Source organism: Pholcus phalangioides, unplaced genomic scaffold (genome assembly GCF_987345545.1).
Source record: "Pholcus phalangioides strain wild (caught in Gottingen) unplaced genomic scaffold, Ppha-v1.0 ptg000039l_1, whole genome shotgun sequence".
Lineage (NCBI taxonomy): Eukaryota > Metazoa > Arthropoda > Arachnida > Araneae > Pholcidae > Pholcus > Pholcus phalangioides.
In genome coordinates, this window is record NW_028301625.1 from 21,879,365 (window position 1) to 21,903,823 (window position 24,459).

Here is a 24,459-nt window from a genome sequence, read left to right on the forward strand (position 1 = left end):
ATTATGTGTTGGGATTATTTGCACTTGTCTTTTGTTTATTCAAGAATTCGTTTGAAAAATTGCAGGAATGTATATTAAAACCGGAGTGTGGATATCGAAACTCTCGGTTGGGCAGCAAATACGGGTGTGATAAGAGCTGCGCAATAGTGGGGAGTATGTAACACTTCCATGGAGATAATTTTCTGAATACTATTGGTCATTCTTATGAAAAATGAAATACATCATTTACCGTGCAATCAGGCAATTCTCATTCACACATATCATGCTTTTCGTATCAAAGTACACATTACCCATTCATTGTGTTCAGAATCGAAAGCATTGTAGCGCCGCAAAATCTACAGATAGTGTCAGAATGTTTCTTTATACAAAAATATACGTTTTTTAAAGTCAAATTAATCCAAACAAAGACAATGTAAGTTAGTGGAAATCATTTTACGGTATTTAGTTGACGTCATAACTTCAACTTCATAACACTCATTATTTTACAGGATATTATAAAAACATTTTCGAATCTGGGAACTACATTTATTCGTGGACAAGCGTGTTTTTTTCCGATGTATGATGTGCATAAGGTTTTATAGCCCATGGGACTTGATTTACGATCAATAAATTGCACAGCGTTATTTTAACGAGACTGAAAATGATTCAAACCTCTCCGTAAGAATTTCTCGATCATTACTTCCTGTTTATCATTTCCTAGAATCAACAATGGGAAAGAAAAAACTGTTAAATAAGAAAAAATAGAGATGTTTTTTTCAAGATACTCAAAAAAAAACTGACTCTTCCTATTAAGAATGGAACTGTAGGAAAACAAGGTGAAAAACACAAGAGTTGTTTAACCAGCTCAAAAATGAGGTGAAAGCAGTGTTTAATCAAAACACGACACTGCTGGAACATACGAAAACTGTTGACGTCATCTACAAACTAAGAGATTGAGGTAAAAATGGTAACCTTGTGTATTATTATTTTTTCTCTCTTTTATGGCTCGTTTTCGGTTTAATAATTGAGAGTCGTGTGAAACGCTTTCTACTCCATCCAATAACTCACCTATATTGATTATTTGACCGTCCTTGATGTTCTTCTCCTCGTTCATCAACTTCGCGGACTCGAATGGACATGGCCGAAACCATTCAGTCAGTCGTGTCACATTGTAAACACTAAAGTAAACCATTATTTCTTATTTAATGCCGCGCGTAGAACCTATTAATTCTTTTTAATCAAAAGAATGTGTGCTGGTAGCTATGAACCCTGTATATTGTTCAAATTTGAGACATCAAATTTATGGAGGACTGGGAAAATTCCTCAGTTGTCCATGCCATGCAGAATCAGATCCAGCATGTTGTTTCATCGTAGTGCAACTTGTTTCTATTATTTTTTTGTTTTAGTTTCTATAAATGATATTTTTTTCTAAATAAAGACCTCTAAAAATAAGTAGGAAAAACGGATTTTTAAAAAATTTCAGCTTGATATTGAAGTGTGTGTTATTCTCATTTCCAGGTATTGAAACATAGCGGAAACCAGCAGGATACGCTCCAAAACACCTGCTAATCCGCGGAAACATGCGCTACTTTATTGTGTCGACATCCGCTCATCACTAGCAGCTGTATTGGATATCTAATTGCCATCTTTAAAAATGCTATTGTCCTACACAGCGTTTCCACCAAAGTATCATTACATGTCGTGACATTTTTTTGTGTTTGCTTTCGTGCATTTCAGTATTTTTGGGGGGGGGGGGGAGAACGGGACCGATCCGGAACAAAGCTTTATTATAGTGTTTGTTCACTTATTGTTTGATACTCGATAAAACATACAATGTGAACAGGGATGCCCGAACATATGTGCTAATGCTGCTGAAGCAATACAATTCAAGTGATTGGTATTGCTCAGCAACACCATATCATCATTCAAACATAGCTCAATATATTGCACTGGAAGCGCTTCTTCAGCTTTGACTTAAAAAAATAGAATTTTAAATCTCTACTGATTTGAGTGTTTGTTTCATTCCTTTTACGTCAACAATAAAAGCCAATCCCCTCTCGAGAAACTATCATTTCATCCTTGAAAAGCTTGCACCCTATCCCCATCTAAAAACGTCCGGTACTTGCTCATTGCCCTCGGGTTGACAAAACAGGATTTCAAAGGACACCCCCTAACTGCCCCTAACCGAATGTCATTGTCATCTTCTTCCCACCATTTCTTGTATTCATCCTTCCCCTGCCGTTATTTGCGCAGTGACGTCTTAACGCATGGGCCCACTCGAGCACGGCCCGGGGGCTTCAAGAGAAGAAGAGCCTCACAGAAATGAAATTTGTTTGAAATTTTCTAGAATTTACCTGGTGGAGCTTCAGAAAAACCACTTGGCCCGGGGACCCGTGATGCTCTTAAGACAGCCCTGTATTGGCGTAGGAAAATCGAAAGAGTGGTCCCCAACCGAAGCCCAAGGGCATCATGAAATGCGGATTGGAAACGATTATTGTTAGCAATTCCCTTTTCTCTCCCCGAAACGAAATATTTTTATACAAAAAGCAAAAAAAAAAACGTCCTGTGCTGGCTGTACACACTGAACACATGAATTCAATTAACCCTTTCGGCGTCAAACTTGAACTGCTTTATTTCAGTTACACCGAAATATCTCGGCTTCTAAAAACGAGTTGAAGTTGTTTTTACAGTAAAACATGTTTTCCACCAGCCCCCTCCAATCAATCAACAGTCAGTGGGTGGAGATGTTCAGGTTAAGGAGCGAGAAAAAGAAACTGTATGTGTTTCTCCGCCCCCCCCCTCTTTCAGATGTACACTTCAACAAATATACGCTCAGTATAAATAATACAAAAAGATTTTTTTCTAAAAAACAAAGTATATCTTTTCCTAGAAAGCCATACACGTCATGGCAGGTGTTTTTGTATCATAGTGAGGGAAATGAAAGCGATAGACAGAGTAAATTTTCTTCTTTGGGGGGGGGGGGGGGAAAGCAGTTATCAGCTCAAAATCCGAAAAAAAAGATTCTTCTTGAAAATTAGTGGCAATTTTCGCTTTGATTAGTCGCCATCTGGTGGCAGCATCAGCAGTTGTGAGCTTGGCCCGAGCTAGGTTCGACCGTCCATTTACATATCGGCGTACGCAAAGTGGGGGGGGGGGAAAGGCTTTGCGTACGCCAATGTGTAAAACATCCCCCAAGCCGAGAGTATAGTAGGACAAAACGTAAAAGAGTCGCCCCCCCCCAAAAGAAAAACATTTTTGACATTTTAATTTCTTGCTCGCGAACACTATTAATCAACGTCCCGATTAAACACCTTGTAGAAATTGCATTCAAGGATTAGAATCATCCTGATTTTTCCTGTATTCACATGTCAAACTTGCCGTAAGGGTGCTCTTCTTTTGATGATAAGGCACAGGCGGTGCTCGCGACTAGAATGAGGTTTAACACCTCTATTATAGAGAATGGAACCGTTTCTTTCTAGCGTAAGATTTGACTATTTTTGTCCCATAGAAAGTGATTGCTTGGGCTAGGATTTAATGACCTAAAAACCGACAGAATATGCTACATAAAAAATTCATTTATGCCCTAAAAAATCTACTTTTATAAATGGGCTGACCATATTTTCCTCGAGAAAAATGCGGGAAATGACAGAAAATCACCAATCATTGTCAAAAATGATGCGAAAAGCACAGAAAATGAAATTGCCAATAGTTGCTAATATCCCCGAAAAATCGTCAATCATTGTCAAAGGTAAGTAAAATTGCCAATTGCTGCTAAAATCGGCAGTTGTGGGAAATGATGCTAGGGAAGAGAAAGAGGGAGAGAGAGGTTTTTTGGAGGAAAAAATCCTTCTTAATTATTATGCTGAAATGTACAAAAAATTGCTCCAAAATATGAAAATATGCCTTAAATTCTGAAGATCATCAAAAATACCCTAAAATTACTGAAAATCATGGATAAATGCCATAAAATTACTGAAAATCATAAAAAAAATGCTTTATCTCATAAAAATAGGGAAATATGCAAAATGCATAAAAAATAAGTAGTCATAGAAATCCTAGCCCTAGTGATCACAAATTTGCACTATTCGAATGGCGAAGTGTTCTTATGCTGAGCAAAAATATTAACTAAGCTTATGAAACTTTTTTCCTCAAAGAATTTCATTTCTTTTTCATGAAGAACTGCAGATTCTATAACACTTCAAGGGGGTAAGTCCACTTTCATCAAAAGGAGTTTTTAGACATTTTTTTGTAAAATTTACTCTAGAAAACCGAACCTCTTTCGTTTAAACATACAATATTTACTTCTGAGTTCAGTAAAGCCCATATGTCAGGACCCGATTTCCACAAGGGCTAGTAGAGCATTTACCAAGGGGCCGAAAATTTAAACCAGGGCTGGACAAATCGTAAACAAATCCAGACATCAGAAAAAAATTTTAGGCACCAAAAAAATTTTTACCCGAAGTAATACAAAATAATACTTCTTTTGACTTTTTAGGGCACAGTGACTGACCCTCTTTCATGTTGGCAGATATGCTGCTATAAATTCATTATGCATTTTACGCGCATTTTGTGCTGCTCTCAGCCTGCAATTTAGGAACTGCACAAAGAAAATTTTAGGCATAGAGATTTTCAAGCTCAATATTAACTACTGTATAATCCTAGATACTCGATCTCACAATACCCTACTTAAAACGATTAAGGAAGCAATTTTGTTTATTTAAACGGATATTTGAAGAACATTTTAATTGCTAAAATGTTCTAAAGGTTACCGACGTATTAGAACAATTTAAAAGTGCTAATTTTATTCTCCTACAAAATTAAAATGAAAGTGATTTGCATGCAGCAAATGTGTTTCCGCTATTTCAATATAATCATACTTGGGCTAGTAATACTACTAGTAACAGCCCACAGTATGGAACAATTTGCATAAATGGTTTGTTTGTTCTACGTCTGAATGAGGCACAGTTTGAAGGATAAAAATGGTGTCAGCAGCTAATTCCAACCTAAATTAATGCACACACACAATTTTATTTTTAGCTCTTCTTTCCGCGACACAAACGCTACACTATTTCTTGTATTCTTTTTATTCTAGAAATAATTATCCTAATATTATGAGTGATGTGCATTCACACGACCATTATTGTAGGCAATGCTTGACAAACCTCAGACTCATTCGTATGTCTCCTAATCTAGTCATTTTTTCTGTTTTCTTTTGGGAAGAAAATGCAGCTTTTCTGGAAAAATAATATATAGGATGCTTTTTTTTTAGACAGAAAACAGATCGTAAACGGGTGGCGCTACTTCTTGCATTTTTCATAAAGCATTCGTTGAAATATATTTTCGGAATTTCTTTTTCTTCCATTGTCATTATACACGTCGGGGTTCTTCCTATGTCTGACTTTTCTGTGACCTCAAATTGCATGATTATTATTATTTTCTTCCCATGCAATATAATTGAAGAGAATAAAAAAAACTTGTGAATCCTAAATGTCATGTCTATTTTTGTGAATTTCCGAGTTTGTTTCGCTGGTTTTACAGTAAATACTGGGTAGACCTATGCCATGTATAAATGCAGATAATTTCACTAGAGACGCGGATTGTCAACGCGTTAATTTAAAGCATTCATGAAACAAGTGAGATTCAAAAAAAAGCAGCTGTTCTCACTAAAACAATTGTATCTAGAATGAACGTGCGTATTAAATAAAGTACGTAAATTAGCGCAAAAGTTACTGATTATCATGATAATCAGTAACGGCTATGTTAATTTACCTTCTTTAACACGCACGTTAAATCTTGATGTAATCGCTTTGGTGAAACACCTATGTAAACCGTTTAACGATGCGTTTGTTACGTGCTTGTTTTGTCACCTGATAAAAGTGTTTTGCCAGAAATGCAGCCATAATTCGTTTGCAGTGGATGTAATTACAAGCATCGAAGAATTAGACACTTTTCTAGTTCGAACGCATTTTATTGGGCCCATAAGCATCCGCAGGTCCACTAAAATCTGTTCGAACTAGAAAAGTGTCCAATTCTTCTGTGCTGTAAAGATGTATTTGCATTTTTATAATTAATATATAGAAGTGTGTCTATTAATATGCAGTATAGCATGAATATGTAACGTAGGTTCATATGATTTTTCGGCGGTTCCAATCAAAACCGTCCGCAAGTCCAACTTGACAGGCTCTACTAAGCATAAAAAAAGATACTATTCATCGATTTAAGCGTGAACGCCGTAACATATTGATTCACTTAACATCAATATTTATCTACATAAGCAGTCAGTATTGCACATACTATACCATGAAAATATGGATTTTGATTTTTGTTGTGATTTTTTACGTATGAAGACGACCATGAAAAGTTTTTTGAAGTTAGAGTGCTTAAATGACGATCATCTGAAATAGAATACATCTGAGATAGAAAGGTATCGAAAAATACACAAAACTATGAAACCATTACTATTGAAAAGATGAGACAATCCTGTGAAAATTAATGTTAATGTACTGGTTTCAATGATATGATTTCATAAAATCGATATCAGTGAGAGTTGCCTAAAGGTTTACGGATTTGTCTCGAATGATCTAGGATGAATTTCAAGCTCAAAAAGGTTCAATTTAGAGAAGTGTATTTTTGTAAGTTTTCAGAGATAACAAGCATCTAGAAAACCGTGAAAAAATTGCTTATTCTTTGGTTTAGTTAGCATCAGGATTCGTAAAATATACTTCATTGCCTTTACTGCAAAAGCATTATAGGTGGAATTTCTATACAGGGTGTCCCGTGAGTGCTAATGCGGCCTTTATCTCATCAAACATCCGTTGTAGTGGTATAGTTTCAATTTAAAAAATGTGTCAAAAGTGTCATAAAATCTAATTTTTTTATACGGTCCCCGTCCTCTGACTTCCCATTAGAAAGTTGTTGTCCTGCCTCTCCAGAGACTCTCTGAGGCCAACAAAAAAACTTTACAACGTACAATATTCGCTGAGATATTCGACTTCAAAATTCGGAGAAAGTTGGGAAAAGACAGCATATATGAGGGAAAGAACGTTGTCCGTTAGTTTTTGTTGTTCTTTCATAACTTTTCTCCGATTTTTGAATTCAAATACCTTAGCGAATATTGCACTTGGAAACATGGAATTTTCTCTGTTGGCCTCAGGAGATACAAGGTAACAACTTTCTAATTGAAAGTTAGAGGATAAGGGGACCGTATAAAAATTAAGATTTTTTTTTATTTTCTGACACATACTATATTTTAACTCTCAAAACTGGTACAGGGTAATTTTCGTACGTCTTTAGAGCATTTTTTAATTCGGAATCCTACCTCTACGACGGACGGTTTACGAGATAAAGGACGCATTATAGGACTTACAGGACACCCTGTATATCGATCGACCATCGCTTATCGAATGTTATTTGACAGAATTCTTTTGCTCGCAATTTTTTGTAGCCGGTAATCTTCTGTGTATAAAAACTTTCCTTTTTTTTTTTTATTTTAAAAATAATGTGATTCTTCACTTCACCATTTTTTTTACAAGAATTTTGTTTTTATTTTCTCTTAGAACTTGTGTATACAGCAATAATATTTATTGCGTAATCTATTTTAAGTACAGAAATGCTACACTAAAAACTATGGAATGAACATACGCATTTATGACATTATAAGCTTGAAATTCATTTTGATCTGCACTCGCTTCATTATGAATGATGAAACATAGGTATCAAAGTTGTTGCTCGGACGGTCGAACAACAATAGTACTGATGTCAACATGCGGAGGGGCCATTAAAACCGACTTAATAGCCGTCGAAATATCCTCACCGCCGAGACCTTTAATATTTCCAATTGAGTCAAGCACAGCTTTATGTGTTTCTTTGTCTCCCTTGACCATGACATTGAGGAATTCCGTCTCTACATATCCTGGACATATACACTGAAAATCGATAATTACAAATATTGTCAATTAATCATTGTAATAATTAATAAAACAAATAATATATAACAAAAAATTATAGATTCACATTTTTTTTTTTTAAAGTATGACTAACATCATCATCTCTTCGGTTTCAAAAACTAAAACATCAAATATAGGGTGGTTATAAATAAACTGACACTACTCAGACGCATGTAGCGCCCATGCTGATGGAGGTATTTTGATGAAACTTGGTATATAGGATACATGGACCATGGGAAAAAGAAAGATTCAACAAAAAAATAGTCCAATTTTTGACCACCAGGTGAAAAAGTGGCTCTTTTTAATTGCAGTTTTCCTTTTCCCATGATCCAAATAACGAGCAATAACAAGTTTCAATGAAATACAGTTCGTCCACCACAACGGGCACTACCAAGTTTCAATGAAATACAGTTCGTCCACCACAACGGGCACTACCAAGTTTCAATGAAATACAGTTCGTCCACCACAACGGGCACTACCAACACCTTCTAGAGCACCTTCTGTTTTAGAAGGTATTGGCACTACACAGATCGGAGTAGTGTCAGTATAATTAATTGAATTATACTGACACTCTCTCTGATCATAGGCGGAGATAGATTTGGAAGTCTGGGGGGCACGATGATGATGATATCAATTCATATATACATGCAGGGTGTTTCACGAAGGATCCCTAACTTTGAAAATAAATAACTCGGAAACGGTGAAAGATGGAAGCATGAAACCAGTGGTATGTTTTTTAAAAAAACCGTAAGAATTTGATGCAGAAAGTTCAAAAATTTAGTTACGAATTGCGCCGATAGATGGCACCGCAGGCAGTATTATCATAAGCAGGCTGTATATAGCGGGTAATGCAAGCAGACCTCGTTGCATTCACATCAAAAGCGATTCAAAATGTGCACCTTTCACACATGTCGCAAACGAAGAATGAAATTGTCAGTGACTCTCTGCAGTGTCACCGGAAATCGACACACAAGCTTGACAAATAGCCTGCTCCAGCTCGTCGAGTGTTAAAGGATTGTTGCGGTAAACAACGTCCTTCAGTGTGCCCCACAAAAAGTAGTCGCGGGTGAGGTCGGGTGAAAACGGAGGCCGCCAGTCCATGTCTTTTCCCTTAACTGTCGAATAGTTCACCGCAATAACTCTATCATCGAAGTATTCGTCCAGAAAGTCAAAAACGGCTTGTGTACGGTGTGGGCGAGCCCCATCTTGCATGAACCACGCCGTGCATGGTCGATCGTCCAACGCTTGTTGAGTGGCGACAAATTGTTTCAAAAGCGCAATATACCGGTCAGTCGTCACCGTTTCTCGCAAGAAAAAGGGCCCAATGATGCCTTTGCGGGAGATTGCAGCCCAAACGGTAAGTTTTGGGCAATGGAGTGGTCGTGCGTGAGACAAATGTGAATTTCCGGTACCCCAAAATTGCCAATTGTGTCTGTTAACGACACCATTCAGATGAAAATGCGCCTCATCTGTAAACCATATTCGGGCGACATCGAAACCAGAACCATCAATCATGTTGAGCATCTCGTTAGCGAAATCCTCTCGTTATCGTTCAGTTCGAACTGGTATGGCGTGCCGGCATTGAATCTTGTACGGAAACATGTGTAATGTTTTCAGCACGATTCTGTACATGCTGGATGGCGTGATTCCGGATTCAGCTGCAAGTCTGCGGACAGATTTATTCGGATGACGCTCAATAACTGCAGCAAGTACCGTTGCATTTTCAGGTGTAACGACGGAGTGGGTGGGGCCCACATTTCCGACTAACGCATCGGCTACGTTGCCTGTCTGTTGAAATTTTTTGAACAGCTCACGAATTGTTTTCCCATCTAGGCATTTTGCGACTTGAAATCGCGTTTGAAAACTTCTCCTTGTGGCAGTAGGGCTGTGATTTAATAGGTGTTACTCCAACACAATAAACACACATTCTTCCATGGAATCACTTCCATCACTTCCGGAATTTCTTTCACTATACGCTGATAGCAGTCACGTTTCAACGGCGAAATTTTCGACGACTGATCGCTCTCGGCGTCTGAGCTCTCTTTATAGGAATCGGTAATGCCGCCTGTGGTGCCATCTATTGGTGCAATTTGTAATTAAATTTTGAAGTTTCTTTATCAGATTCTTACGGTTTTTTTAATAACCATACCACTGGTTTCATGCTTCTATCTATCACCGTTTCCAAGTTATTTATTTTAAAAGTTAGGGGTCCTTCGTGAAACACCCTGTATATACAAAAGATCAGTCTACTCAACCTTTGACGTTGGGGGCAATGCCCCCCCCCTCGTACCTCCGACCATGGGACGTATTTAATTGAAACGATATATATGTTATTTAGACGATGAGAAAAGATAACTGTGATAAAAAGCACCACTTTCTCACCTGGTGGTCAATAATTGAACTACTTTTTTATTGAATCTTTCTTTTCCTTTCCCCATAGTCCATATATCCTATATACCAAAGTTCGTTAAAATACCTCCATCGGAATAGGCACTACATGCGTCTGAATAATGTCAGTTTATTTATACCCATCCTGTAGATAAATTAAATACTGTATGAATAATGCATTTATGAATCCCATAGGTACGACTGCACCTACCGTAACTCGAATTGTAGACTTCTCTGATCGAAGTTCTTGACGAAGACCTTCTGACAGAGCATTCACCATAAACTTCGTTCCGGAATAGAATGAACCAAATTGGCTTAAAACCACAGTTCCAGCAACACTGAAATTGCAACATATCACATTCACTAATGAATCAAAATACACATATTAAGTATTTTTATGTACTGTCCTTACAAATTGATGTTTTGCAGACCTAAATAAGCATTCGAATTATAATAACCCTTTCAGACCCTGTATGCACACAAATGTGATGGTTGCTTTTTCTTACTGTAAATTTTTTTTCCAATTTCAGGGAGTTAAGCCCTGACTTAGAGGATTGGGTAAGTTTTGAGTTAGATATATGGTGAATAATGAAATTTGGGAGCTTTTTCATCAGAGGGAGCACTCAAAGTTGAACTTTCAGGGTTTTTTTTTAACATGGTTTCCAGAAGAAAGTGTCTCCGGGAAAAGTAGGATTTATTACATAAAATTCTGTATAAATTTTATGTGAAGATGAATATACGAAGGTTTTTAACAACTGGCTGATGCAAAGATGAATTTAGGAAAGAGAGAAAATTCAACGGCCCTTGCGGGGAATCGAACCCACGTCCACTCACTTTCCGGGTAAGTACCCTATACCGGTGGTTCTTAACCTTTTCAAGCCCCGCCCTTTTCATTCATTTTTGTGAGTCGAAGGCTCGGTCAAACGCACGACCAACAGAAAATGAATGAGGAAAAGTGAAACGGCTTATCACTCGCGACCCAGTATGAATGATATCAGGGCTCGGCGGTTGAGAAACACTGCCCTAGACAACTAAACTACAAAGAAAAAAACGAATACCTCAATCTTTTCTTAGAACTCATGTGCACTCAACGAGACCGTAAATGGGCGGTCGGACCTAACTCAGACCACAGCTCACATTCGCTGACACTGCCACCAGGTGGCGACTTATCCTAGGATGTGTGTGTTATGGCCCTCTCCGCTATTCATATGAAGGTTTTTAACAACTGGCTGAAGCGAAGCTGTTCAGTGCACACGAGCTCTAAGGAAAGATTGAGATATTCGCTGCTTTTGTAGTCTAGTGCGCTCACCCAGAAAGCTAAAGGACGTGGGTTCGAGTCCCCGCAAGGACAGGTGAATTTTTTCTCTCTTTCCTAAATTCATCTTTGCATCAGCCAGTTGTTAAAAACCTTCGTGCGGAGAGTGACGTCACATCCTTTGATAAGATGCACGATCATGGCTGAAAGAAGTGAATAAATTTCTTAACAAAATAAAAGAATTTAAAATTGAAAAAAAAATTAAAACGTATATTTTTAATGTATTTTTTGAGTATCAAAAAAGCAAAAACATCTTTGAAAATTTCCAAAAAAAAAAAATGAGTGATCGTGTCCAAACGGGATAATCACCGGCAATTTCTCAAAAACAAAGCAAGAAACATTCCAAAAAAATATACACCGTATATACTCGTGTATAAGCCGACTCGTATATAAGCTGACCGCCCCCCCCCACTTCAGGACCACCAAAATCGCAATAAATTTAAAACCCGTGTATAAGCCGACCCCAAAAAATCCATACATTTCAGAGAAAAAAAATTCTTATATTTTCATGAAAAATTAATAGTTTACGGAAATTTACAATAGAAAACGATTAAAACCTTTTATTCCGTTTCTTCTGAGTCTCCAAGCTCATCGTAATCCATCAGATCATCATCATAGGGGGTGCGGCATCTTTGTTTTCATCTTCATCTGGGCTGTCATCGCCATTGTCACGTTCAAAGAGGATATCATTTTCAGTTCCGTCCATTGCATTGCTGATGCAACACGTTTTGAAGGATCGGATGATAATTTCGGTGGAAACAGAATTCTACGCCTCATGTAACCATTGGCACACTAGGCCAATGTCAAGTTTCTTCAAGACAACCACTTTTTTTGTAGTTTCTTTATCATCGGAACTCATCTATTCGATCAACAAATTCCTCAAATAATCTTTGAAAGACTTGTTGATGCTCACATAAGGCTTTCCAATCGACATTAGCCCACCTGGTATCAAAGCCAATAACGTTTTCGATTTCTTTGCCTCGGCTTTGACATTATCGGTTCCGTGGTGTTTGAACATATCCCATACCAATAATGCCGGTTTCTCGAACACTGCTACAAAAATTACTACTGATTGTGGGGTCGAAATTTTCTCATCAAAAACTGACCCGAGTATAAGCCGACCCCCCTACTTGAGGAACGAATTTTTCCACAAAAAAACTCGGCTTATACACGAGTATATACGGTATACAATGAAACAAAAACTAGAATTTCTAACATAAAAAAATGAAAATTCGGATACTGTTGATGGAAATATTTTGTATCTAATAGCTATGATTTCATCTAAATATTTTTTCTTTTCGATAAATAAGCTTGATTCATAGGAATGTGGTTTTTTTTTTTCATCTCTAACCTGGAAATATTGATGACATGACCCTCCTTGATATTTTTCTCTTTCATCAAGTTGATGGATTCCCGACCGCAGATACAAATCGCTAAAACATTCACCTGGTGCAGTAAGAAAAGAATTTGTGATTTAATCATATATAGAAAGCTGTAACCAATTTTTTCGGGTGAAAATGAACAATACTTATATAATACAGATCATGACGTGAACTCTTTCTTTCAATTTAGTAACAAATATTTTTCTGAGATGCAATTCACTTCTACACTTACGTAAAGGCACGTCAGGGCATCTCAAATTATATTCGATTCATGATAAAATACATTGCGTTTAATTTAAAATTGTATCCTACAATAGGTACTTTATTACAATACTAAATTAAAATACAGGGTTAACGATAAATAAGTTTCCCACTTCAGAGCAGTGCCGTGTTAACGCATGGACCCACCCGGCACTGCCCGGGGGCAAGAGAACAGGGTGGCCTCGCAAAAATGAGATGTGGTTGAAATTTTTAAGAGTAAGCATGTGAATTTACCTGATAGGGTCTCAGTAAAATCACTTGGCCCGGGGGCCCATAATGCTCTTAAGACGGTCCTGCTTCAGAGAGCTGTGGAGTGCGTTCTACTGTTCCAAATGAGATAAAATTTGTATACAATACAATACAATACAAATACAACGCCACAACAGGCAAATTGCCCAACGAGGTACTATAAAACTACATATAACTATACTACATATACACATAACTATACTATATACTACATATAATTCAAAAATGATGCGCTTGTAATTTATTAAATAAAATAAAAAATAGTAAAAACATTCATCGATAAGTGGCGCTGGTGACACATAAATATTGAATATGCTTACACGCATACATGTTTATTACGTATATAGCACTAAAACTGCTGAATGTGTCATTTTGAACAATGTGCTCTAATCGCACGGGACAGCATTCAGCATCCAGTGCATGATATTTCGGCAGCCTTACTATGTTCAGATGCGGAAAATATGATTTTGCGATTAGAACTCATTGTTCAAAATAAATGAGCAGCTTTAATGCTAAATATTAAACATTTAAAATATACAGGGTGTCCTATAAGTGCTAATGCGGCTTTCATCTCATCAATTATCCGTCGTAGACGTATGATTCCAATTTAAAAAATGCTTAAAAGGCGTTCAAAAATTACCCTGTGCCAGTTTTGAAAGTGAAAATACAATGTGTCACAAAATAAGAAATCTAAATTTTTATACGGTCCCCCTGTTCTTTAACTTCTAATTAGGAAGTTGTTGCCCTGTGTCTCTTGAGGCCCACAGAAAAAAATTTCGTGTTTCCAAGTGCAATATCCGCTAAGATATTTGAATTCACAAATTGGGGAAAAATTATGCAACAACAGCAAAAACTAATGAAAAACGCTTTTTTCCCTCATTTATGATGTTCTTTCTCAACTTTTCTCCGATTTTTGAATTTGAATACCTCAGCGAATACTGCACTCAGAAACTTGGAAGATTTTTTGTTGACTTCAGGAGAGAGAGGGCAAGAACTTTCTAACTGGAAGTTAGAGGACCGGGGGGACCGTATAAAAAATTATATTTTATGGAACACTGTGTGTGTTTTTTTTTTCACTCTCAAACCTGGCACCGAGTAATTTTCTAACGCCTTTTGAGCATTTTTTAAATTGAAACTATACCTCTACGACGGACGGTTGATGAGATAAAGGCCGCATTAGCACTTACAGGGTATCCTGTATAATATTATATAGTAATATTAATAACATTAATATTAATTAATGTTAATATTAATATTTATATATTAATATTAACACTATTAAACATTTATATGTGTGCTCCAGCACTACCTTCCTTTCGACGGAATTTTGTACTATTTTTTATTTAATAAATGATCAGCGCATTTTTGAGTTATCTGCAGTAACAATTTTGTCTGGTCTCATTTGGAGCTATAGAACGCACTCCAGAGCTCACTGAAGTAGGTAACTTATTTCTCGCTCTAACCTTGTATATTCAAATTACTTCATGTACGTATAGAATTTACATTATGTCATGAGTTTTATCCTTTATATAAAGCGTTGTTTAATCTTACGGAACATACGGTATATTCACATTAATACTTATTCTCATGATACTTTTCCGGTGGGTACAATTTTAAATTGAACGCGAAGTTGTGAAATTCGCTAAAAGACTTTATTTACATAAAGACAATATTTAAATGGCGAAATTTTGTGTATTAACATACAAGAACTTCTGCTTCGTAAGTACGTGTTCATCGGCAGAAAAATAACATGTTAAATCAGTGTTTCTCAAAGTAAGCGTCGCGGCTCCTAGGGGCGTCATAGTGAGCTGGAGATATTGATTGGTGTGCCTATTTATGTTTTGAAATGATTATTTTATATGAGATAATAAAACTCCTCAGAATATTCTGGGGAGTTACGGATGAATCATGAATTGAGCAAGGTAGCCGCGAGTGACATAAGTTTGAGAACCACTGTGTTAAATGGTAGGTAATGAAAAGAAATTCCTTAAAGTTTTTTTAAAGTATATCAGTTCCTTAATATTATCCACCATTCACTTCGAAAAAATAGAAAGTATATACTTATAATAAATAATAAATAAATGCTAATCTGGCTTAAAACATACAGTAACGAAAAATACTATTAGCAATCACCGATTTACATCAGAACTTATTTTCCTCTCAGGAGGAAGAAAAAACTACCATAGTATTTAGAATTTTTATGCTGAATATTTTCCTATCAAACATATAAGAACCACTTAGATACAGTGTGATATATAAACCATACGAACATTGAACATGTTACGCCAGTCTTCGGTCTTGCCATTGAGAAGTGAACATTCACTGGAAAAACCAGCATTATTGACACAAACATCTATACGTCCCAGTTGCTTTCGAATGAATTCAAATACCGATAGAATATCGGACTCTTTGGTCAAATCACACCTTCAATAACAAGAAAACGTGCAATCAGTCTCACAATATCCAAGGTGATATATTCATCTTTAAATACGTATTCAGTTGTGCGCAATTCCTTTCAAGAACATTTCATAATGTTAACAAAAAATTTTATTACACGTATTTTATAAATTCTAAATACAATAGGCCTGATTTTGCCGTATGCAAAAATAAAAAAGTTTGACCGGAATGGAACATCATCCTGTGTTTACCTTGAAATAGAGAAAACGTGTGGTACCATATTTATAATATACTAATGAGCAGCAATATATAATTAAACGCTAGAACGGAAATGCAAATTATTTTTTTAATGCAAATGTAATCTTTACAAATACAAATACAAATACAACGCCACAACAGGCAAATTGCCCAACGAGGTGGCTGACTTAAGAACATCATGGATCCCCGAGCCCCTACCTACTACTGCTACACCACACATGCACCCCCCCCCGCGGAACCCCCCAACGAATCGGTACATTCGGGAATGTGTGTGTACGTGTAGTGCAACCTGACGTAAAGTTTGTTTCTGTGTAATGCTTGTTATGTGTAGTGCTGTCATCTGCCCCCAGTTTTACTAACTATGAGTGAAGTGTTATGGTTGAATGATTTACCGTTGTAGGACTGTTGCTCTCTGTGGCGAGACTTTTTAACGGGGAGATCGGCTCGCATTTGCGCCTTGAAGTTGGGAACCACAGAAAACCAACTTCAGCCGACCACCACTGTGGGGTTCGAACCCGGATCCTCGCATCACGAGTCCGGCACTATAACCACTCGACCACCACAGCAGCATACATGATAATTTGCATAAGCCTGGAATGAAATTATTATTATTTTTTATCACATGCACACACACTAGTCATAAATGAATTCACTCATTGTTGAATGAGCTAGGCAACATAAAATCATTTTTCAGGTATGACAACAATGGATGTAAAGGGGACGGTTGTCCCCCCCCCCCCGATAAATCGATAAAAGGATCTAAGGTTGAGAGCAATGTAGGCATGTGTGGTGCTTTCAATGACTTTTTCGCGTCAGTTTTTAATAGAGAAGAGGATATCCAAATTACGGTGTGTGTCGTGGGCTGATAAAATCCTCAACGGTATTCAAATGGAAGATATGGAAATCCTAAAATTTCTTAAAAATATATGTGCAAGCAAAGCACAGGACTAGATGATATTTATCCTAGGGTTTTATCCTAGGGTCCTTAGTAGGGTGACCATACGTCCCGTATTTCCCGGGACAGTCCCGGTATTTTCTGTTTTTTTGGCTGTCCCGACTTTTTAGCAAAAGTGTCCCGGTTTTTCCCGTATTTTGCACGAAGCCTACTTGAATTTTTATTCTTTATTGAAGTCAAAGATTGAAATTATTTTCAACTTATAAATTATATTATGATAACTGCAACTATAAATGAGTATATGAATCTCCCACATTTGTCTTAGTGAAATTTTTTTTTCGTGGAATTCATTTTAATCCACTGCAATTAGCAGTAATGCTGCATTTCCCGCCATTGTGATGCTCCGTTATTTCAACAATATTTGGCGACTTTTCGGTTTTTTTTCGGTTTTGGCGTCATTTTTGGCGATAATTGGCGATGTCCCGTATTTCCCCGTATTTGGAATCCCAATGTCCCGTATTTCTCTCGAGGAAATATGGTCAGCCTAGTCCTTAGGGAATGTGCAAATGAACTGTGGGGCCGGTTGCACAGATTTACAGAAGTAGTGTTGCTGAGGATATCGTCTGAGGGCATTGGAGGCTTGCTAATGTGGTTCCGATACTCAAAAAGGATAGTACAGAAGAAGCGTCCAATCATCGTCCGGGGAGTTTAACAAGTTCCCTCTCGAAATTATTGGAAATAATTAAATTAATTATTATTGAAATTAAATGATATTAATTAAATTATTATTGAAGTGGATAGACGACAATAATGTATTGTCGGAAAACCAGCATGGGTTCAGGAAGGGAAAGTCATACGTAACCAACCTCCTTTGTTTCTATGATCCCGTGACTAAGTGGTGCAGTGGTGACTGCTCTAATGTTCAGAACTAGGCAGCTTAGAGCATATGAATTTTAAATAAACACATCACGTATATAGAAAGTAAACTAGTAATAATAAGCATAATTTTTTATGGGTTTTCAACAAGATACTGAGGAAGCAAGGTATAAACGCATTGACCATCTAGGAATGATTCTCGTCTGACAGCAATTACTACTCGCTACTGGCTTATGTATGTTTTCATAAATACAAGAAACATTTTACAATAGGTGAAATTTTGGATGGAGAAATATTAACTTACTTTATGGGATAGAGCACACCTTTACAGGATTTGAGATCAGTAGCAATTTTTTGAATTTTATCGACGTTCCTTGCACAACCAACAACTTTCATGCCATGTTTCACAAGGTCTCGACAAACGGCTGCTCCGATACCTGAAGATGCTCCTGTCACCAAAGCTACCCGACCAATCCAACGTTCCATATCCGACGTTTCAACTGGAATCAATGGGAAAAAAAAATATATGTGATACATCAAAGCGATTTCTTAATTATTAATACTAAGAATTTAGAATGTATCTAATACTATTCTTTTGACAGACAATAAGTTTGAGCATTATCCTGACATAAGTTTAAGTCCAATGACAGTTTTTCAACTCATGGTAGATTCGCAAACATTTTTGAGACTAAGGTAAAATTGAATAGATCTATCTACGTAATTTTTCACATTGCACATTCGATTCAAAATGAGTACTGATCAATGAATTTGGGATGTGGATGAAATAGTGAAACACACGTTTTAATAAACTTCAGTAATAGCTAGAAAAGAAGAATAAACATTTTCACCTAAGCAAATACAACTTTGAAATGAACAATACAATAATGAAAAGTTACCTGGAAATTCAGTTGTTTGAAGAACTAATGGCTGAGATTGCCAGTTATGAACTGTGCACACTGCACCCATGTTATATCATTCGCACCATTAGTGTAACGATCTCAGTATTTTAATCAGCGGTCACATGGAAATCAAACACCGTAACGCATTTTTAGACATACATCAGGTACGTAAATATTCTTGAGAGTTCAATATTTTTCTACCGATATTTCAATAAAAATCTCCTCTTAAAATCGTTGAGTATCTCATCTTCATCGAATAAATAACATGTGTTCAAAAAAACCAAATGTTTCACGTCAGTTGAAAAAAAAATTGATTGAATATCCAATTATATTTTCGAGAACACTCAAAATATTTTTATTATCATAATTATAAACTCTGTGGTCCAATCAATAACTAATGAAAGTAATATTCGATGAGCTTTCGGAATTGCAAACTAGAATTATGGAATAAATTACAGTAAATTGTCATACCTTGAAATGCAAAAATATACAGTCGATATCACATGCGTGCAGAAAATATTCCAAAAATGTGTTAAAAACAACACGTCATTTCGAACCACATTGATAAAAAAGATTTTGTTTGGCCTTCGGAGAGCCTAGCAACAGGTGTCTTCGTCTTCTGCGCGTTGATCGAATTCTCTGTCTGTTCAATTGAATAACGATAATGGTCGCCATGCTTATATTCACGTAAATATTTCTATAGTTGTTGGTATCCGCTTTCTAATTCGGTTTCATACAATCCTTTATTTCGGCATGCTCTTGATAGCTGAACATTGTAGATGTAAAACCTACTCACTTTATCAAAAACCTTAAAAACACCAGTAGTTTCATGCAGGCCACAACTAGATACATTGTCAACCGGGGCAAGCAAAAAATTTTGGCGCCCCCGTCTCATGTGGAAGGAACAGTTAAAGGGTGAATTCTTCAATGCTTCCTCTAGACTAGCGCCCGGGGCATCAGACTCGCCTGCCTGCCTGCCTGCCCCCCCCCCCCCCATGGTCGCGGCTCTGGCTTCATGTATATCTCTAGATCAGCGGTTCTCACTCAACCTTTTTTGACTCGCGGAGCCCTTTTAAGTAAAACAATTCTATGGCAGAGCCCCGTAGGCCAATTCTTTAATTAGGCTCCACGGAGCACCGGTTGAGAACCGCTGCTCTAGATATTACCCGACCTGATATATGTAGAACTAGCTGTTACCCGCGGCTTTGCTCACGTGAATTCAGTTATCCGAAAATTCTTCCTTGAGACCTCTTTAGGGAGTTAATTTTTGATAAATCCCTTCTTAGCGAGTCTTTATATCATAAAATGAAGATACTGACCAAATTTCAAATTTATAGTTTCAGCGGTTTTCACTCTACATGATCTCTCTACATAACATTTCAATCCCCTTATGACCTCCTTAAGGGTCGAATTTTGAAAAACTTTCTTAAGCTCCGTTCACATGGGCAAATATTGCGGTAGCATTGGGAGTTCTAGCACCCGCTTAACGACTTTTTTCCTTCGTAAAGAAAGAGATTGAGAGCAGTCATTGGTGAAAATTCTTGAAGCGGGTTTTAAACCCGCTTTTTCTTTTTCCCATATGAACGGGGCTTTAGAGTGAGTCTATGTCACATGAAATAAAACTACTGACCTAATTTCATAAATATAGCTTCACTAGTTTCGGTTAGGTGTGATTTCTCTATGTAACCATTGAACCCCCTTAGGACCCTCCCTCAGGGGTCAAATTTTGAAAAAACCCTTCTTAGTACGTCTTGACGTCATAAAATAAAACTACTCACCGAATTTCATTAAATATTGCTTCAGTGGTTTTTTGAACCCCCTTATGAACCCCGTAGGGGTCAAATGTCGAAAAACCCTTTCTTAATGGGTCTTTACTTCACAAAATAAAACAACTGACCGAATTTCATATTCATAACTCCAGTGGTATCAGCTTGGCGATGATGAATCAGTCAGTGAGAGAGAGAGAGAGAGAACACGTTTTCGCGATATGGAATTTGTTAAAGGTGAAGACGTAAAGGACAAATAACAAATTTTTTGTATGCCGTGTAAACCTCGATATAACAATACACTGTAGACCAAGAGAAAAATATCGTTGTAGAGCAGTTATCGTTACATCAAGAGGCAGCATTACAGTATCATCAAACGCCGCCAAAATTATGCTATTGTTGGCATCTCTTTTGGATTGGCACTTTGTTACTTCCACCTTAAAATGCTTTTATAAGTATTTATTCACAACAAAAAAGTTCTAATTTATTAGTTGATTAATAAATTCAGTTGGTTGTTTCACACTGTAAAGTGGTTAACAGCACAACACTTTTGTGTGTTACAGAGAAAACCGTTTCACGGAAGCTTCATTGTCACTTTCGAAAGGTAGATAGTGCCAGGACAGCAACTAGGGGGAGCAGGCGGAACGTGCCCCGGACGCTGCACCCGAGGGGACGCAAATTTCATTCTGAAACCTCTCCTTCAACATTACAAGTGGGCGTCAAAATGCACCCTTGCCCCGGGTGACCAAGCATCTAGTTGCGGCCCTGGATAGTGCAAAATACCGAAGTTATTAAACATCCTCAAAACAACGAAAACTGGTAAGGAATTAAAAAATATATTGTTGGGTGATTTTGAGCGAAACATAAAAAATATTGTTGTAGCCGTTTCAAAATCTCTTCAGAAAATATAGGTATAGAGAGATTTATCGTAGTAAAATGTCGTTGTATCGAAAGGAGTTTAACATTACACTATAGGCAATTCCAACCAAAATTAGAAAAAGTATCGTTGTAGAAGGATTTATCGTTGTACCGAGGTTTCACTGTATACAAATACTTTGAAATGCGCAATGTAAATATTTAGAAATACTTACTTCAATAGTTCCCCAAAACTCAAGCGTAATAGTGGATACGCGTCTTTTGTTTAGGCTGCGTCTTGTATTGGAAGAACTGCGTGCGCACCTCCGAGACAAAAAGACGTTAGATATAAGCAAACCAATTACAAAATTTACTGTCTGGGGAGAGAAAAGAGTATAGGAGTTTTTTTTCGTGACGAAGGAATAAATGATAGGTTTTTACTAACTAGGTATTTCCAACTACCTGCATTGATGGATACAGACGTTATTTTTTTCAAATGCATATGGCCTTGTGTTTTGATGACCATGCTCGTGAGAGATTGTTATGCACGGATGTTAAGCAGACTGCCATCCACCTTCAATTTTCATTATAGTCTTGCCTTCGTAAAATCTATTCCATGCAAACAGATAGATAATGTTTTTTTCTTTTGTCCATTGATTTAACACATCGGTCATTTTCACTACAAGGTCATATGTCGTAACAAGGCGGAACACAAATACGGAAAGGAAATATTAAGAACCGCCTTCAAGCTATTTAAACTTTTTTTTCCTCTTGTGTGATGTACAAAGTTTTTTTTCAAATTCTAATAGTCAATAAATGACCACGCAATGTTAATTGACGTATACATTGAAGCTAAGACATTTAACGTTGAATCATCAAAGTAAGTGCTTGAATTACAACGAGTAACAGCCATTTTCTAAATCATTTATGTGACCTTCAATATTTTGATACTGCAATTTTTTTCTGTAGTAATTTGCTTATTTAGGGGATGAAACTATTGAAAATCTGCAATGACTTGTTAGCACGGAACAACGTTTCCAACCGGTGGGATCTAAAAACATCAACAACAAGTCTTTTTTACCCATCCAAATAATGTATAAATATAAATTCCAATCAAAGATTCATTTAAAGACTAGTTATTTGTGGAGATGATGATTACAAGGAAGAAAATCCATCGCTGCCCCCACGGGAACTCGAACCCCGGTCTCTCGTTTGCCGGACGAGTACTCTACCAACTAAGCTATGGAAACTTACAGAGCATTCCAACCTTGGAGCGTATATATATGTTGAAAGGCTCCATACATGGACGGCGGCAGCAATCAACTAATAGCTCGTGAATGACATAGGCCACCAGATGGCCACATGTGTATAGAAATGTCCTCTCCACTTGTTAATACAAGATTCATTGAAAAGCTGGTTATTTGTGGAGATGATGATTAAAAGGATGATTATAATTCTCTTCTAATCGTCCGAAATTGTACATAAAAACACCTGGGTTCTATTTTCTGAACATGAGCGGTGGTCCGAAAAGCGAATAGAATGCTCGGTTTCATTCTTAAAAATGTCTCTTCGCGTTCTCTTAAAGTCATTCTTCCGCTTTTCCGACGCTTGGTTTGTCCTGCACTGGAGTATGCCGTAAGGTTTGGGGGACCAATACCTACATAGGGATATAGACTTAGTTCAGAGGGGTGCCTACGTGGGCTCTTGTTGGAGCACAAGGCTTAAACTATGAAGAAAGACTTGATTTCTTAAATATGTTTGCATTGGAAGAACGCGGGTGTCGAGGGGTATGATCGAAGTGTTCAATGTCTTCAACGGAATGAATAGGATGGACTGTGAGTTATTAATACACCGTCAATCAACTAACTGCTTCGACAAGGGGACACCAGTATCGTTTAGTAAGGGACAATTAGAGGTTGAGGTGTAGCAGGGAGTTTTCTCTAATAGAGTTGTCAATAAATGGAATAGCTTACGTCCGGAGGTTGTGAATTCTAACACAATTGATACGTTTAAAAAAAAGTACAATAGACATGGATAAATCGAGAAACTATTCATGCTTAGAAAAGACAACCATAATCTTTTTTATGGACATACAGTATATTGTTATATTTTTTGGTGATATATATTTTTGGCTTTCATATTAATGTAATACCTAATTGGGTATTTTGGTTATATTTGACATCCATAGTTTTTATGGGCATAATTTTTTCAGCCACCTCGTTGGGCAATTTGCCTGTTGTAGCCTTTGTATTTGTATAATGTCCTGTTTTCTAACACGGAACACAGGACATCAATAGAACCCAGGTGTTTTGACTCAAATAGTCGGAAGTGGTTTGTTGAGGAATCGCAGACTAGTGCTTCAGTAATCCCGACCCTAATAAGGAGTTGAGAGAATTTTTTTTTATCTCGCAAAGAGCGGACAGCCATACTTTTTTGAGATGATAGCGGGACTTCTAGCCAATCGTCACCAATGGGTCAAATAGCATGTCGTCAACGCGCTCAAAACAAAATCGCACAAAGCTAAACAACGCACATTTCAGAACGAGAACAGAACGCATCATAAGCATCACAGCTAAATCGCGCCAAGGAAAAGACACCAATTCCTGACCAAAACAAAGCCCGGTCCCCACCCGCAGCCCTGCGCAGCGGAAACCCGTTTTTTGAGGTGGAGCTGCGCGCAACGCAGTCGATATGGACGGTGAATAGTTCAAAATGGCTTATCCTCGCTCTCGTCACGGCGTGATCTACTGGGAGTCGGGACAATAAAAAAAACTGGCTAATTACGCGCAGTAAGACCAACTTATGCAGTCTCCCTGTTTTTTGCTTACTGCCACAGAATGGCGCAATTAAAATTAAAATCGGAGTTCTTTTCCCACTTCAAAATCGATTGATATACAGGGTGTTTAGCAAACATGGGTATAGCATTTTACTGGCGAACCGCGAACCATTGATCCTAGAGGCATACTTCCAATTGGAAATAGCTTCCAAACAAC

The 24,459-nt window shown here is 37.3% G+C and overlaps 1 protein-coding gene across 3 annotated transcripts; it reads right to left on the reverse strand.

The window, feature by feature from the left end:
* Nucleotides 1-7,506: 7,506 nt before the first annotated feature.
* On the reverse strand, nt 7,507-22,060 carry LOC149065706 (dehydrogenase/reductase SDR family member 11-like). 3 transcript variants are annotated; one of them, XM_089253654.1, is made up of 6 exons: nt 21,703-22,060; nt 18,251-18,446; nt 15,791-15,944; nt 12,980-13,074; nt 10,525-10,651; nt 7,507-7,904 (listed from the first exon to the last, which is right to left on the reverse strand). In XM_089253654.1, the coding sequence occupies exons 2-6, from the start codon at nt 18,430-18,432 to the stop codon at nt 7,695-7,697; spliced, it is 768 nt and encodes a 255-aa protein (XP_089109780.1). In that variant the 5' UTR covers nt 18,433-18,446; nt 21,703-22,060; the 3' UTR covers nt 7,507-7,694. The 3 variants fall into 3 exon arrangements, with proteins under 3 accessions (XP_089109780.1, XP_089109779.1, XP_089109781.1); XM_089253653.1 differs by lacking the exon at nt 21,703-22,060 and adding an exon at nt 18,843-19,748 and having other exon boundaries at nt 7,508-7,904; XM_089253655.1 differs by lacking the exon at nt 21,703-22,060 and adding an exon at nt 19,317-19,335 and having other exon boundaries at nt 7,559-7,904.
* Nucleotides 22,061-24,459: the final 2,399 nt, after the last annotated feature.